General features: G+C 35.5%; 1 protein-coding gene across 1 annotated transcript in view; it reads right to left on the bottom strand.

The window, feature by feature from the left end:
- Positions 1-18,346, bottom strand: part of DMD (dystrophin) — a 2,235,978-nt gene that overhangs the window by 2,043,067 nt on the left and 174,565 nt on the right. The window contains exon 2 of the mRNA XM_052663429.1: positions 8,759-8,820. Coding sequence (XP_052519389.1) covers positions 8,759-8,820 — 62 coding nt within the window. The remainder of the gene's footprint in view (positions 1-8,758; positions 8,821-18,346) is intronic.

Below are 18,346 nucleotides of genomic sequence, written 5' to 3'. Positions count from 1 at the left end.
AGGGTTCATCAAAATCCTAGATGCTGCTGCAGCTGCTAAGTCGCTTCAGTCATGTCTGACTCTGTGCGACCCCATAGACAGCAGCCCACCAGGCTTCTCTGTCCCTGGGATTCTCCAGGCAAGAACACTGGAGTGGGTTGCCATTGCCTTCTCCGAAATCCTAGATGATGTTTCCTTAAACATTCTCTACCATGGACCTGATTAAATTGCTGATGTTCTATAGCAGTTATTTCCAGTGTGGCCCCTGTAGCATCAGCATGTCTCTTCACTGCCTGTTCAAACACCTAGAGTACCTGATATACAATGAAGTGAAGTGAAGTCGCTCAGTCATGTCCGACTCTTTGTGACCCCATGGACTGTAGCATACTACACTCCTCCGTCCATGGGATTTTCCAGGCAAGAGTACTAGAGTGGGTTGCCATAGATCTCAATAAACAATTAGTTGGTGAGTATAGGCTATGTGTGTGTAGTGTAAACACCTGACAGTTAGTTTTTCTGATGATAATGTAAGTGCTTGATATTAAGCTTTTGATTGCCAAGGCATCCACTTCAAAGACGTCCATTTGGAATAAGCACATGATCAGCTACATAACTAGATAAAGAGTCAGGCTGCCTCACCCATGCAAGTTACCTCTTTTAGAAAGCCTAGATAACTGAGAATTTGAGTTAGATAACTGAGAGTTTGCTTTTCTCTTCTAGCATTTAATTCCTACTCTTACATTTTAAATTCACCACAGCGAACCCACAAAAACCTAAGTATCCCACCCTTGACCCTAATAAAGACAGAATCCCAAGTTTTCTCTCTCTCTACCTGTGACCTCACTATGTGGTCCCAGGCATGCCTTGTACCCTCCAGGTTCAGAGCAATAAACCAAAGCTTTTTTTTTTTTTTTTCCTTCAAAGTTCCCTGATGGTTGTTGCTGAGATGCTTCTTGAAATAATAATAAAGAATCACAAGAGCCAATACAGTCACTACATTGACTCCACTCAAGAAGTATCTGTGGGGGCTCCCACAGGTACTAAGGGACCAGGTGAGTGCCCCCAGCATTTCTAGCCAATAGCAACATTATTGATAAGCTAACTGACTCAAAACAGTGTATTACTTTGAAAGCATGTTTCTTTCAATATAAATGGTTCTTTATGAAGGATAGGAGCTTAATTCACAGACATGCTATTAAAAATATGTCTTCACAGTCTGACATAATAACTGCAGGTAATTTAAATAACAAGAACACTTTCTACCTGGTGTTCTTAAAAATCAAAGTTCTTGGCCCCCCCTAGATCCACACAGTCAGAAACTCTGGCTGTGGGTTCTAGTGATCTATGTTTCAACAAACACTGAAAGTGACTGTGATGCAGTGTGATGATGAATGTGTGTGATATCAAACAACTCTACAAAAAAAGGTAACCCATTTACATTTTCATTTGAGATCCAGATGTCTATTCCCTAAGTGTAAACTCTCGGCTTCAGATTCAGTTTTGCAGGAAGAATAATGGTCCTAATTAGGGAGGGCAGTCTAATTGCTCCATAACTATCTTCTGTTGTAGAACTTCACATTTTTCAACCAGAAGTTGAATGTTAACATGATCAAATTGATATTTGGCCCATTCTTGGCCCAACTGGCCCCAACAACAATACAATTATTCAGGAATGGCATCTTGCTCTCTCTCACAACTTCCATTCTCCACTCACACAGATCTCCTTGGCCACCTGTCATATGACAGGCCAAACTTCTTTAAGTGTTCCATACTTCTGCATGCAATTCTTGTTGCCTTCGCCTTTCTTTAAATTGTCTTTGCATGGACAATCTCAGATTAAATGTCACCTCTTTTCAAAAGGTTTTCCTCCTCTCTAAGCAATTAGTCATTTTTCCCATCTACATTCTCATAGCACTTCTATCATATTAAAGATCAAATTTTATTTTAATTATGTTATATCATTACTTCTTCCTTCAGATGATAATCTAGAGAAGAAAAATCATGTTGAATTGTGCCTTTTTCAGTGTATATTACTATGCCGGCTACAGAGTTGGCAATCAATAGATATTTGTTGAGTGCTGAAAGGTTATTTTAGCTACCATATAGTTCCAGTGGGACAGTACCAGAGTGCCAACTATTCTTTCCAAACTAAAAATAAATCTCTAAAGTCAATATATGTTGTTTTGCCAGAAAGTTATGTAGGGCCCTAAGATAGAATAAATCAGATAACTAATGCATTTGCCTATCAGTTACAGAGAATTGTTTTTGCCAGCAACAGTCATGCTAATTGGTAAATATTTACATTTCCCAGCCAAATATGCTTGCCACTGAAACCATTCCATACTGTGTAGATATTGCAATCAACAACTTCATTTCTGTCATAAGATTCAGAACATAGAGTAAAACATGTATACCTTTTAAAACTAGCTAGAATTATTGAGCTCAGTAACAGTGGATTGATAAAGAATAACATATTTCTAAGAAAGATGTACAACATAAACAATAAGTTATTTGTTTTTCATTGAAAACAGTGAGAATGATCACAATCTAATTTTCCTTTCATTAACTGAATGATATCCTTTGTTACTTGGGTACTTTGCAAAGATTAGATTTGGGAAAACATTCAAGGGAATGGTTCTCAATGGATTAGACCATTAGCGTAATCATCTCTATTGCAAACACGAGACATATCATTCTCGAAGTCATCTTAACACTTTGTGTAGATGTCACGGAGCCCACATGCCAGTAAAGCAATACCTTGCATTTCTCACCAAATTATTTTAAATCAATATTTAAATTATCTCTTACACATAATAATTTGCTAATGTCTAATGGAAATAAAAATCAATATTAATAAGTAACAATATCCACAATTTACTGATGATATTAAAAATTAGATTTTACCACTCACTAAAATATAACATGTAAAAGCTTTAAAATTTAATATATTAGAAATCACTTGGAAAGAATCAATTAAAAGTCTTCCTCAACAGTGATTGAGTTTGGGGGTTATTAAACATCCAAAGGTAGGTTAAAGTTTCTGTTGGTATTGCAAGCATTAAATCTCTTCTCAAATTTTCAATGAACTCAAAATCCTTTTCTACTTCTCATAAAACCTATCAATTGTGTGACATGTCCCAAGAAAAATGCAGCATTTTGTACATGGAGTAGCTGTCACAATAGTAACAAATATGGAAATACCATGGGGTTTAAAGTCCAGTTTCCTGGCTTCCAGCTTCATCCCTTTCCTTTACCTTGAGTAAGCCACCTAAATCTCATTAGCTCATCCTGAGGTCAGTACAGCTCATCATGAGGTCAGTACAGCAACTAACCATGAAAGCATATCTCAAGAGCATTATTAACATGAGGATATATTGGAACCAAAAAGTTCCTACTGTTCACTATTTCTGAAATGAGGATTTCTATAGTTTCCTGTACCAATACTCATCTCTCCAGAACAATCGTATCAAATAATTCAAGTGTTACCAAAGCCTTATATGGGCTTATTATCATGATCCAGAGACTTAGTTCACTGCCCTTCAATCTCCCTAGTGACCTAATTCTTCCTGATACCAACTAGGAGGGAGAAACAGAAAGCCAGGAGCATACTGGTTTGTGTCTGTTCATATTTATGGTAACCTTCCATGACACAGCAGCTCTGCTCTATTACTTCTGATAGTCAGGCCCCTTGTACAACGGTGGTGGTTTAGTCCTAATAAGTCATGTCAAGTCATGTCTCACTCTTGTGATCCCTTGGACTATAGCCCACCAGGCTCCTCTATCCATGGGATTTTCCAGACAAGAGTACTGAAATGGGTTGCCATTTCCTTCTCCTGGGGATCTTCCCAACTGAGGGATCAAACCCAAGTCTCCTGCATTGCCAGCACATTCTTTACCGACCGAGCCACCAGGGAAACCCCTCTTGTATTGTGGATATATATAAACTTGTTAGTACATATACATTTAGAACTGACATAGTGGAAAGGTACATACAAATTGTTATCTCTTGCACTGAAACAATGTTTTTCCCCTATGTCTCAGTATCCTCCTTTTATATAATAAAAGTGTTCAACTAATTTTAAATATATAACATGCTTACTGTGTGTGCCTGCATGTTTGTGTGTTTGTGTGTGTGTGTGTGTGTGTGTGTGTGTGTGTGTGTGTGCGCGCGCGCACGCACGTGCTGAGGGCATGGATTGGCATAGAGAGTGTGGCAAGATGACGAAATATAAATATATGCTCTATTCTCTCTGTTCCATCCAAAGAGAATAGCCAAAACCATCTTCAAGAAAGAAATGAGCAGGCATCCAAAGAAGTGCCTAAATATGCTGTTCATTCAATTCAGAAAATACATTACATGATAGTAAAATTGGCAATATTTTGTTTTCTATATATACCATTTTTGATACATGTTTTCTCATAAAGTAGAACTAGACATATAAGGAAAACAAGGCTCAAAGGGGGCTTCCCAGGTGGCGCTAGTGGTAAAGAACCTGCCTGCCAGTGCAGGAGACAGAAGAGAAGCGGGTTCGATCCCTGGGTCTGGAAGATCCCCTGGAGGAGGTCATGGCAACCCACTCCAGTATTCTTGCCTGGAGAATCCCATGGACATCAGAGAAGCCTGGTGGGCTACAGTCCGTGGGGTCGCAAAGAGTCGGACACGACTGAGCGACTTCACTTACTTACTTACCTAAGGCTCAAAGAAATTGAATTTTAGATGAACCTTTCTGAAATGTCTTCAAGTGTGGATATAGTGATTTCTCCTAAGGCTCCATGGTACAGAGCTATGCAAAGAAGCCTTGTTTACTGACTCACAATTTTAGTGTGAATTTATATTATATCATGTTCATTATGCTGGCAAGATGGTAAATTATGGTGAATTCTTGGGAAAATATGTTGCTTCAGTTGATTATACCTCATATTATTGTTATCATGAGAGGGTGTATCGGGTGTTTTTGGCATGGGCGTATACATTGCATGGGCTTTCCCTTGTAGCTCAGGAGTAAAGAATCCTCCTGCCATGCAGAAGATACGAGTTTGATCCCTGGGTGGGGAAGATCCCCTGGAGAAGGAAATGGCAACCCATTCCAGTGTTCTTGCCTGGGAAATCCCATGAACAGAGCAGCCTGGCAGGCTACAGTCCATGGGGTTGCAAAGAGTTGGACACGGCTTAGTGACTAAGCACACGTGCACATACATTGTGGCAATGAAGACATTATCATATCATAAACCTTTGAGAAGTTCACAGACAAAATCAATTACACAGTTTTACTTCATATAAGTCTAATACAAAGTTGTCTACTACTTTTGGAAAAATTACAGAAAGTGAAGTTTGAAGATGGAAAAAAGTTAATTGCTAAATCCAGCATTGGATCAAACCCATCATATAACTCACTGATAGATGGTTTAAATCTTTCAATTGATCTAGTAGTAAATATTTTATCCCACAAATTGCTTTTTCCTCTAATGCAAACATCAACGAAGTTTTATGACAAAATTATTGGTGGTCATGATTTCAAAAGTGTACTTTCCCTAAATGATTTTTTGCAAGAACTTGTGTGAATGTGCAAGATTTTTATAATGTGAATTATATTTGTGGTACAGTAAATACTAAACATTTTTTAGAATTATGAAATAGCTATAAATTACAAGAAGAAAACATTTACCTTGAATTAATCTTACCTAGCAATGGCTTTGTGTGTATGTGGTGATAAATATTGTTTGCTTATCTTTATAGAATAGATGTGATAAATCACATTCTAGTAAAAATTTGGGGAATTGAAAGTTAATAGAAGACTTATTTTGAAAAAGAGATAGGACCTATTTTAAAATGGTACTGGAAAAGTTAAAAAATCAGTTGGATTTACTACAAAGATACTTTAAGCTTCAAATGACACAAAATGATAAGGTTATATTTAATCACATTTTCCCCTTAAACTATCCCTTATGTAGCTTTACAAAATAACCAGAAACTACTTTGCTGTCTCCCTATACTTTACAGATATTATACAAAGGTATATATGTGTATATATGCCTAACGGATAAACCTTTTACCTCATCATATTCATCTTTATTTTTTTTCTATGTGTTTCTCTCTGTCCAATTTACCACACAGACAGATGATAATGTTTCACTGCTTTTTCTCTCTTTTTAAAGCCTTCCTCAACTTTTCTTTTCATTCAGAATGTCCACTTCTCTTAAATTTAGTATATATTTAATTATCTGTACTACTCACCAAATGTATTTATTATGCGTATTTGGTGCACTAGTAATGATCAACAGGGTTATAAAGCAAACACACATTCTTGCCTTGCTGTCTGATGTTCCTTCCTTTAGAGTCTCTCAATCAGTAGAGCTTGCTTCCTAAAGGTTCCTGGATTCACACTAACTCAGTATTGCTTTCTCTGACTACCTAGAGACTACTTAGTGCTACCCCATTTAGCAATTATCCAACATCTCCCAAATATGTATGTTCCATGAGATCAGAAAATTCAACTTTAAACTAATTTGGTGCCTCCTACAGGCCTAGACTTCTGCTCAATTCCAGGTAGCAGTGAAATAAATATATGTCAAATGACATATCTCACAGCTATGTTTATCTTTTGGTACCACCAAGTAGCTTTAACTGAATCAATTAGCTTTCTCTTCTCATTATCTTCAAAAGCATCTAGATAAAATTTAGTTATCCAACCTGAAGTCATGGCAAAAAAGAAACCAGGTAACATGGAAAATATCTTTCAGATCTCTAAATGAAAAATCAACACACACACATACACATATACTCATATAAATTTTATCTCTAAATAGTTTCCCTCTATCTTTATGAATATATTTATTTATAATCCTGATACCTAGGATATGCCCAAATATGAAGCTTAGGCATTAAAAAAAATGGTGACTCTCCTGATCCAACTTTAATAGGTTCAGGGAGAACATTTATAAAATAAATGAAATAAGTGGGAGTTGAATTTGGGGGCGGGCTATTTCTAAAAAAAAAATAGTAAACACTTCATGTGTGTGATTATTCCACAGCTTTTAAAATACGGGGGCTCCTTAGGGTAGGGAGTGCCTAAGACAGTGCTCACAATGTTTCACAGAATATAAGATATCAAACTACTTTTGTTTATTAGCACATGCATTATGGTAAACAACACTTAGAAATGTCAATGTACAGAGACTGATGATCTATTTAGATTTGTCGAAATGAGAATTCACAATGTCTATCATGTTTATAACCCTTATTAAAATAACTAGTTTAATTCAAACATTCAGAATACATTATTATTATTATTATTACATACATTATTATTATGAAAAAATCTCTATACTTTTGATTTGTTGATAGATTTGTTTGAAAGCTTTTATCTATTGTCTGCTACAAAGTTCCGAAATTAAGAATATTTCAATGAGGCCACTAGATACAGCGATTAAACCATACACAGCTATCTGATAAATATTCTCAGAATTGTAAGTTCCTATCCTAAATATTTCTGAGTTTATTTTTCATTTGTATTATTATAATTTGCTCTTTTTATATTATTTGCATGCCACTTAACTTTAAAAATGTTGAGATTTTTAAAATATATTTCATTCCTATGTTTATTAAATTTCTGTAATAGCAGCTTATTAAATACCTCAGCTAGTAAATATAAATGAAATTTGATTAGTTAAAATTCAGTAACTTTACTTCTTGCCAATATACTAAATAGTACCTGGTGCAATTCTGCTGTCAAATACCACAAAGAATGGACGATACTCTAAAACCTTTCGAAGTAGTAAAGGGAACACTTTTTAGACTGTATCTTACAGTAGATTTTTTGGATCTACTGCCAAGATTTTCACAAAGTGAGACAGGCTCAAGAAAAGAGTAATTTATATATATTAAGAGTGTCAGGCATTGTGCTAGAAATTCTCACACAGTGTACCTCTTTTAAACATCACAATAACATGCAAAATAACCATTATCACCATTTTACTTCTCTTAAAGGCTTGCATATAGGATCCATATTTTATTAGTTTTATACTTCCATTATCTGTATTTGACTGATTATACAGGCGCGCGCGCGCACACACACACACACACACACACAATAGAAGGATGAGGAAACTGACTTACAAAACATTTGACTGATTTGCCCAATCCACAATTATTAAATATAAATCAAGTCTTTCTAACCTTGAAACCCACAGCAAACCCCTTATATTTCACTCTTAATGGTAGCTTTCAAGGTAAGAATATTTTACTCTGTGTTCATGTAAAAATTATCTAGAATTGTGCTATTGATCACGAGTTAGTTGTATTTGCAAAATAAATAAATATTAGGAGTATGGATTGATGTCTACATATAAAGAGAAGAAACTTATCATTGGGGCCAAATAGCCTATTCATTTTTCTTATACTTTGTAAAGATCAAAAAGGACTAATGAAATGATTGTTTTCAGAACAATAAAGATTTCTCCTGTCTTCTTCTAGTGTATGACATATACCAGCTACTTGATGAAGATTGCTGACAAAATTCTCTGGTGACTTAATGTTGTTAAAGAAATTAATATTATGAAGAAGAATCAAAGATATGTTTTATCAAATTAAATAATTTCTCTTTACCACATATTCTGTTGCTTCTTCCTTAATTAAAAGTCAATATAATATTCCCAGATTTGCACAGTTAAAATGATGACTATGAGAAAAACAATATGAACATTTAAATCACACAGATACAGAGTTCATTTTGAAAAATCAGCATCATGTTTCAATAGAGGAGCAACAAAATATTCTTACCTTAGAAAATTGTGCATTTATCCATTTTGTGAATGTTTTCTTTTGAACATCTTCTCTTTCATCTACAATGTAAAAAGAAAAAAGAAAGACAAAGGGATAGTGTTAAGAAGCAACTTTGGATATCACTCATATTTTACAACCAAAATAACTTTCTGTTAATATACATTAGTGTTATTTTATATTTAGTAGTAAATTCACTGATAATGAAATTGAACATGAGTGATGTTGCTACTGAGCATCCAAACTAAAATGAAATCTGAAAAATAATTGATACAGTCAAGTCCATACTCATTCAAATACTATATAAAAGCATTAGAAAAGATACTATTTATTAATAGTGGTGCTTCCCTGGTGACTCAATGGTTAAGAATCTAACTGCCAATGCAGGAGATGTGGGTTCGACTCCTGAGTCTGGAAGATCCCTTGCAGAAGGAAATGGCAACCCACTCCAGTATCCTTGCCTGGGAAATCCCATGGACAGAGGAACCTGGCGAGCTACAGTTCATGGGGTCACAAAAGAATTGGACACAACTTGGTGACTAAACACCAACAAAACAACTATAATGAGTAGATGCTCCAATAGAATCAAAAGAAATCATTGTCTATTATTTCTTCCCATAAACTATTCCTGAGCTTTTCCTCTTGCCCCATTCCCAGTCCATGAGGAAATTATTTTTCCCTCCTTTGTAATACCTGCATACTCTAACACAGGCCCCTAACATAGGCTTTTCTCATTATAGGAGAGGTTTCCTGATGATCGGGAGCATGGCTTGCTTATCTCTGTACCCCAGAACCTAGCATATTGTCTGCACAAATTAAGAGCTCAGAAAATATTTGATCAATATGTGAATACATTAGAGGAAGGGGGATCATAAAACTACAAAATTTCTAGCACTTCTCTTCATCTAAAGTCAGGAAATTTCAAATCAAAATGCAAATGATACTCTTCATGGATTATGTATACAAATATACTCAAAGGAAAAATCCCCAAGGACTTCTTACACCAAGAGATTAGGGTGGAAAATTATTAAGAAAGAGCTTCGCAGAATTCAAGCTTCTAAAAATTATCTCTTTTTTCCAAAGCCGGAAGTTAGTATTGAGTCCAATGGACAGGAAAATCATCAATTGTGATTTATTAAAATGCTTTTTTGATGCTGAAGCTTATCTTGAAATTACTGTAAATGCAATCATATTAGTCAATGTTGAATAAATGAGTGTATGTGAGAGAGACTTAAAATTGAGACATTTCATATTTTATTTACATGGGTCAAAAGAACCCTTATTAAAATGCCCTCAGGAAACAACCTCATTTGCTCTCATATTATTTTTCAGTAGTCATTCTCCACTGCTTCTGAAAACAGATGATATACAGTAAACAATCACTTTCCTATAACACACGTATCTATGCATTAAGAATGTCTGCTTATCTTTAGAGTATTATTAATCCATAAGTAGATATTCTTAAGCAATATAAAAGAGAATAATGGAAAAATAATAAACCTAAAACCATTTTCCTAGATGAGAAAATGTTATTTAGCATCACAAAATACTCCCTCCTTATTTGTGTTAGTCCCACAGCTACTGTGTATGGTCAAATATCAACATTATTCACACAGTAGAGGATACATGATAGCTATAACATAGAAATCTTTCCTTTGTTGACAAGTGTGACTAAATAAAAATAGATACTAATAGCTTTTAAACCTAATCTAGCCTCTTTTGAATATTACTGCCATAAATCTAATACTACTCTTTATAATAATAATTAATAAACAATTTCAGATGGTCAAGATTTAACCTTTTTCACTGACTTGCTATAAAGAAAGACAGGTCTGTACAGGTCTATTTCTCAATGGCATACACATATATTCACAAAACTTAATAACCTTATTTGCAATTCCACTTATTTTTCCTACATGTTCATATATATCCTATCTGTCAGACATGGGAGAATGAATGAGTCATTTGAAAGCATTCATCCAGAGGTTTTTAAAACATACCCAAACATCTTCACCAAAAGCTGAATATGAGGGTGTTTTGAAGAGATTTTTTTCCAGATGCTTTTAAATGAAAAGTGGGTAGTAAAGCAATATTTTTATTGTTTTTGATTATATGTACAAAGAACAATTTTTAGATAGGCCTTGAAGGCAGAAGGGAAACCTTGACATTATGTGCAAAATATGCATTTGCTGTGTAAAAAGAACTAAATGTGAGCTTCATCATATAAACATCTTCACTAAATGTACTCTTGTACCTCTTTTGCTTTTAATGCAAGAAAAATATGCCTTCCATGGATTACCTGCTAATATTTTCTTTTTGTATAGTAACATTTATTTTCTTTAAAACGACAAATATTAATAGTACTAATTTTATCATTATTATAAGATATAACATTACTATCTTATTGTTTACAAAGCTGTTTTACATACACTATTTCAATCAGCCCATATGTAATTTACCATTTTATACATTAAAACTACAAGCTCAGAAGGAATAAAACTGACAAGTGACAGAGATGAACTGCTATAGATTTTCTGAATCAAAGTCCATGGCTTTTCACAGTGACCATGTTACATTACGACTGTATAGATAATATGGACTGCTACAAGGTGATCAGGGTCATAAAGGTGAACATATTAACACAAATAAAAAATAGTCATGAATTTAGAGCCTTATTTTGAACAACCCAGGGTGTTCCATGCATGTTGTAACCTATGGGAATGACATCCTGGAATTTTAGAGTGAACAGCCTGCATGTCTACATGTGTTTATCTAGAAGTGAAAACTGAACCATTTAATGATACCGTATGATTTGCTTGTAAATATTTTATATAATAATGTGCTAATTATTATTTGTTGTTTCAATTTTTGTCATATATTAGTATGACAAAAATATTTTAACATACAAGGATCACCAAAAGTTATGTGTCTGCACATCACAATCCTCCCAAAACATGAATATTACCTAGCCACAATAATATGCTGCATTTTATTTTTTTACTTATTTTACCATAAACACCACATGGGCTACCTTTTCCTTTTGTTTGCTATTAGACATTCCATCATAATGAACACCTTCATGAATTCTTTTCCAACTTCTGCTGTATAACAGTCTTAGAAGAAATTACTGACTCAACATTATGGAAAATTTTATGGTTTTTACTAAATAATGTCATATTGCTTTCCCAATGGTCATACCAATTTTTAGTGGTATCAGAAAGAGTGAGTTTACACTGTTGATAGCAGAGTTTTTGCTTGTATTTTTGGATAAATGTGGTTTTATTAGATATAAAGAGATAGTTGATGTTTGCTATAATTTGAATATGCTTGATTACTAATGAAACAGAACATAATTTATACATTTATTTATTCTATATGTTTCTACTTTTTCCAAAATACTTGTTTTTATTCTCTGCTCATGTATCTATCAAGCACTTGATAAATAAAATTAATTAGAATGAGGTCATATATTAGCAGTTTTAAACATTTCAAGTCATGGATTCCATTTGATCATCTGATTAAAAAAAAATAATCCTTTTCTACAGAAAAAAAATGCCTATACACACATATTTACATACAGGTTCATGAGGTTAACTGACCTCCCTGCCAAAGATTCCATGAAATCCAAGTTAAAAATCACTATTGTAAATTAAGCTACTTACGCTTAGTCAATGAATGAATATATGTTCCCAAGTGGTCTTTTTTTCAATTTTTGTTTTGTTCTTATTATGCTAAAATTTTATACTTGTATATAGTTCAATCTGGGGCTTCCTTGATAGCTCAGCTGGTAAAGAATCCGCCTGCAATGCAGGAGACCCCGGTTCAACACCTAGGTAGGGAAGATCCCCTGGAGAAGGGATAGGCCACCCACTCCAGTATTCTTGGGCTTCCCTGGTGGTCCAGATGGTAAAGAATCTGCCCGCAATGTGGGAGACCTGGGTTTGATCCCTGGTTTGGGAAGATCCCCTGAAAGAGGGCATGGCAACCCACTCCAGTATTCTTACCTGGAGAAACCCCATGGACAGAGGAGCCTGGTGGGCTATAGTCTATAGGGTCGCAAAGAGTTGGACATGACTGTGTGATTAAGCACAGCACAGCATAGTTAAATCTATTTCTACTATAATTTCTCATATTACTTAAAATTTGACCATTTTAAGCATGCTCATCTATATATACATTCATAGTTAAAGTTGACACATATAAACCTATATATATACATTGTTACAGAGCTTATAGAGACTATTTTGATAGGAGTATGTTATTGTAGATATACAATCTATAGTAGGAGATATTAACATGAAATCATTAAGAGAGAGGAGAAAAGAATCAAGTGACAACTGTTTTATCAGGAAGTGACTATATACTCCTATTTAATTATTTTAAGAAACATATATTTTATTTCATTTTCTCTAGGGTTTGTTTATGAGTGATTTTCTTCTACTAATACAAATATGCCTGAGTATAACAATGTGAGAGGCAAGGAAGAAAAATCCCTCTTAGAAAAAGTTACATGAAAACTTCTATGGAGATATCAAAGAATGAAGAACTACTAGTTCCTATATTGCAAAAAGTGACCAACATTTTATTTTATTCTCTCTGTGGGGAAAGCCCATATAAAATTAGCTTTCTGCCATACACAAAAGCTATATTTCATCTCAGAATCAATTAACCCTTTCTAATAAAATCTTTTTATTCAATAAATCTGTTCTTTCATATTTTTTACAATTAGTGTAAAGACCTTTCACCCTGTTATTAACTTTGATATCCCTGAGACCCTCAATCCCCTATAAAAGTGGGATGATTAAATTGTGATCTTAGTGATTCACAAGAGTGAGTTACTGCACAAAAATGATACTGGGCAAGCTGAGAGAATGTAAAATTAAGGCACTAGGTCTTAATTTCCACTGTAGAACTTATTAGTTTGGTGGCCTTTATCTGCGAATTGAGGACATGCATTGCTTTTTCACTCATGGAACTGTTGTGGAGATGCCATGAATTCATTTATTTATGCAATGATGTATAGAGAATATTATATACAGAATGCTTAGTATATGCTGGTCACTGTACTAATGATCAAGAAGATAAACAAGACTCCTTTTTTACCAAAGTTCACAGCATAGTAGAAAATGTCATATGATGGGTAAATATAAAACATTTTGCATAATTAAGGGTACCTACACTCAAAGGGTACTTCAGGAGCACAAAGAAAGGGATATGTAGCCACATGGATATTAGGGAAGACATTTTCTGGAAGGTGATGGCTACATTTAATCTAGAAAGATGAGCAAAAGTAGGGAAAGAAGAAAAGGTGTAAAGGGAAAGATGAATCTTATTGAGAGAAGATACCAAGGGCAAAGGCAGGGAGATAGGAAACCAAAAGCGCATGCTCTCCATTATATACAATTTCCCTGCACTCTAAAATGGGAAGAAGGGAGCAGAATGCGATGAAATTACAAAGAGAGCTGGGAGTAAGATTATGGGTAGTCTCCATGACATGATCCCTTATATGCTGCCACATAAGACAACATGAGTGAAATCATTTAAAAAATTGGGGGAAAAAACCTACCCAGTTATAAGAATATCAGAAATTATCCTTATTTCACAAGGCAGTTAATCACAATCTTTGCTAGGAAAACATTTTCTTTTAAATGTCACTGATACTTTCTTGGGTGCTAGTTAATGTTAACTGAAGAGTCTCATCTCTTAAGTTACCCAGAAAATAGAACTTTAGGAGGAGAAGGAAACATTAAATTTGAGAATAATTTGGAAATGCACATAGGGAAGAAAAATGAAGGGACATGAGTTTATTTCACCTCAAAGATAGGACTATTAAGCAATATGGAAGAGCTATTAGAGTCAGTTCATTCTCTGGTTCCACCAAAAATGAGGAAAAAGGAAATGAGAAATGCAGAAGATTAATGGTAAACATTATATAGGATTATGTGATACTGTGGAACATTATGAAGGAAGGCTCCAAACTCAGGACATATTTAGAAAATGGGTTTACCATGTTATTAATGCTACAAAATGGCAATGCAAAGTGGAGGAGAGTAGAATGGAAATTGGCATGAAAAATGCTTCCATTAAATCTGAGTAATAGCTTTTGATCACAGGACTATAGAACATTGGGCCGAAGGTGACATTCATGGTCATTTTATAATAAGGTGGTCTAAAATAATTAAATTACTATACAAAGAAGAGAAAAAACAGTGTCAAAAATGTTTCCTTATTTTTCACTCGCTGGACAGTCAGTGTAATACAGTTTCCACTGTTCATCATCCTATAAAAGATTTTCTTAATAACATTGCCTATATCCTTTCTAATTTCTAAGACAGTGATTATCTGGGTTATAGCTGTCTTCCCAAGCAGTAAGCATTGAAAGTGTAACATAGTAGAGCTCAATAAAGGTATTTTCAAGATACTGGAGACCAAATTTACTTTTCAGAACTCTTCTCATTTTTCTTCTTTACAGATACTGATTCTGTTAACTTGTAGAGAGAATTATGGTCCTCCAAAGATGTCCACATCTTAATCCCTAGAATCTGTGAATAAGTTTTGTTAAAACTTAATTATTTTAAAATAGGCTAAATATAAATTATTTTAAAAGAGAATTATGGTTGCAGATGGAATTGGATGCGCTAAACAGCTCATACTGGACAGCAAGATTATCTTGGGTTTTCTGGGTGGGCCCAGCATAATGACAAGTGTCTTTAAGAGGGGGAGAGAGAGGCCCAAGAGGGCAAATCAGAGAGATGGCAGAGAGACTTGGCCCAGTGTTGCTGGTTTTGAAGATGGAGGAAGAGGATCATGAGCTAAGGAACATGAACAGCCTCTAGAAAATGGAAAAGTCAAGGAAACAGATTCTCCCAGGAGCTGCCAGAAGGCACACAGCTCTGCTGACCCTTCATGTGAGCCCAACGAGGCCAATTGCAAACTTCTGACCTGCAGTTCTGAAGAACTGTTCGATTATAAATTTGTGTTGTTTTAAGTGGCTATGTGTGTGGTCATTTTTATAGCATCAAGAGGAAACTATTACAGCCTTTCCTCTTTAAGACTATCCACTGAAGTGACACGTACATACTGACACCTGCTAGGTGGTAGAAATTCCACTGTGTAAAAGAATTAAGTTCCTATCCTTTTGGTCTTACAGCATAGTGAGAGAAATATACCCTAAAATGAAGATAGTAGATACACCGATAAGTTCCCAAATACAGAAAATATAGGGCTTTGTCATAAGCCTCTAGGAAGGGAACTAACTTGACAAACCCAGTGCCTCCTTGATGAAGTGACATCTCAGCTGAGTTCTGAATGTTAATCAAGAGGATGGTGATTTAGTCACTAAGTCTGACTCTCGCAACCCCATGGGGGTAGCCCACCAGGCTCCTCTGTCCATGGAATTTCCCAGGCAAGAATACCAGCATGGGCTGCCATTTCCTTCTCCAGGGGATCTTCCTGACCCAGGGACTGAACCTGCATCTCCTGCATTGCAGGTATATTCTTTACCAATTGCACTTCCAGGGAAGCCCAATCAAGTGTACAGAAGCAAAAAAAAAAAAAAAAGAAAGAAAGAAAGAAAAAGATTATAGAAGCATACAAGGTGGAAAATAACTCAAGACAATAAAAAGACCAGGTGCAGCTATTTGTATGTGAGAGAGAGTGTGTGGTCCTTTTGTGGAACTAGAGAAAGAGGAGGAGGACAAAAGTGGCAGAGATGAGTCTAATTATAAAGAGCCTTAAACTTTAGCTAGAAGGCAGTTAGAAACCGAACCAGAATTGAAGTAGGGCAATGACAATATAGGTTTGCTTTTAGAAATGGATTTCACAGTATAGGCAATATGTTAGGAGAGGTTACTGGAATCATCACTGACTCAATGGACGGGAATGTAAGCAAACTCCAGGAGACAGTGAACGACAGAGGAGCCTGGCGTGCTGCAATCCATGGGGTTACAAAGAGTCAGACATGACTGACCGACTGAACAACAACAACAACTGGAATCAAGGAAACCAATTTAGCTTGCTATAACTAAAATCAATGTGAGAAGTGATGATGGTCTGTATTGATGACTTACAGTGGGACTGGAGAGAGGAAAACACAGGAAAGATGTAATTAATAGGCATTAGTGATAAGATCACTACTTTTTTTTTGTTTTTCTTTTTGGCCACACCATGCAGCTTGTGGAATCTCAGTTCCCCAACCAAGGATCTAGCCAGACCATGACAGTGAAAGCCACAGAATCCTAACCACTGGGCCAACAGGGAACTCTTGGTATGACTGATAAGAACTAATTATTAATTAGAGGTGGAGGTAGGAAATCTGGGAGAGGTAGAGCCAATGATGTTAAATTACTCAAATTGGAGTCTAGAGTGCTCAGGAAGAGCTCTGAGTCTGTATATATAATGAGAGTATGGGAAGAACTGGGAAATAATGAGTTTGGAGTGTTTTGGGACAAGAAGGATATATATAGGTGGTAGGTAGTTACATACTGGAACCTAAAGTGCAAGAGAGAAATCTGAGTTGAAAACAAAATGTAGGAGTTACAAGGCAACTGGAAGGTAGTAACTGAAATCCCTAATTAGTTCAGTCGCTCAGTCGTGTCCAACTCTTTGCCACCCCATGGACCACAGCACACAAGGCTTCCCTATCCATCCCTCTAGTGAATGATATTACTAGAAAGACTGCACAAGCTTTCTGAGCTTCTGAAATATCATTGATTCCTGGTTCACCTTCCAACACAAGGGCTGTCTGCTAATCTGTTCCAGTGACCTGTTCGCCATTCACCCTGGCAATGTCAGCATTCTCCCAGGGTCCTATCTATCCTTTGTCTCTTCTTGTCTTATTCTACTATGCTTATTCTTCCTAAGCAAAGTGACTTCCTCTCTCCCTCCCCACCACCACTATATATTGATACTGATGATACCTAAAGCTATATTTTTCATTTTGATTAATGTCCTGATCTTCATGCTGACATAGCTGACTCCAGTTTACACCTCTATCTAGATGTCCTGCAGGGACTTTAACAATATCATTCATCTTCCCAAATAAATTCACATATCCAACTCCTCCTGCCAATTAATGACACCATCATCCATCTAGTAACGAAATAAGTAACTCGTGAGTTAATATGCAAGTTTGAAAAATGCTTGTCCTGAGGTTAAAAGCTAGATACAAGGGCCTTCACAATCTGACTCCAAATGTCTTTCTAAACTTAATATTTATCGTGCCTGTTGGCACTCACACACACACACCCTTTACCCCTCTGCACACATACCTACCAGGTCTACCCTAGGCACACATGCCAAATGTCTCTGTGAATAAGCCACACACTTTCTCACTATAGTCCCTTGTGCATGCAGTCCTTGGAATGTGATCTGAGAACTCTCACTCTTAAGATCAAATTCAAATGTGAAGAACTTTCATAATCACCCTTATCTTCTTGGCAGAAGTCATCAATCGATTTTTCTGATATATACGTACTCTAATATTTTTCAAACTGTATTATTAGTATAGTAAATAGTTTACACTCTTCTATATAGCGTCTTACACATCACCCATCACCCTCTATATGTGACCATACTTAGAATGGAGGA

The sequence above is a fragment of the Budorcas taxicolor genome, chromosome X (assembly GCF_023091745.1).
Source record: "Budorcas taxicolor isolate Tak-1 chromosome X, Takin1.1, whole genome shotgun sequence".
NCBI lineage: Eukaryota > Metazoa > Chordata > Mammalia > Artiodactyla > Bovidae > Budorcas > Budorcas taxicolor.
This window is presented reverse-complemented; position numbering and strand designations above follow the sequence as displayed.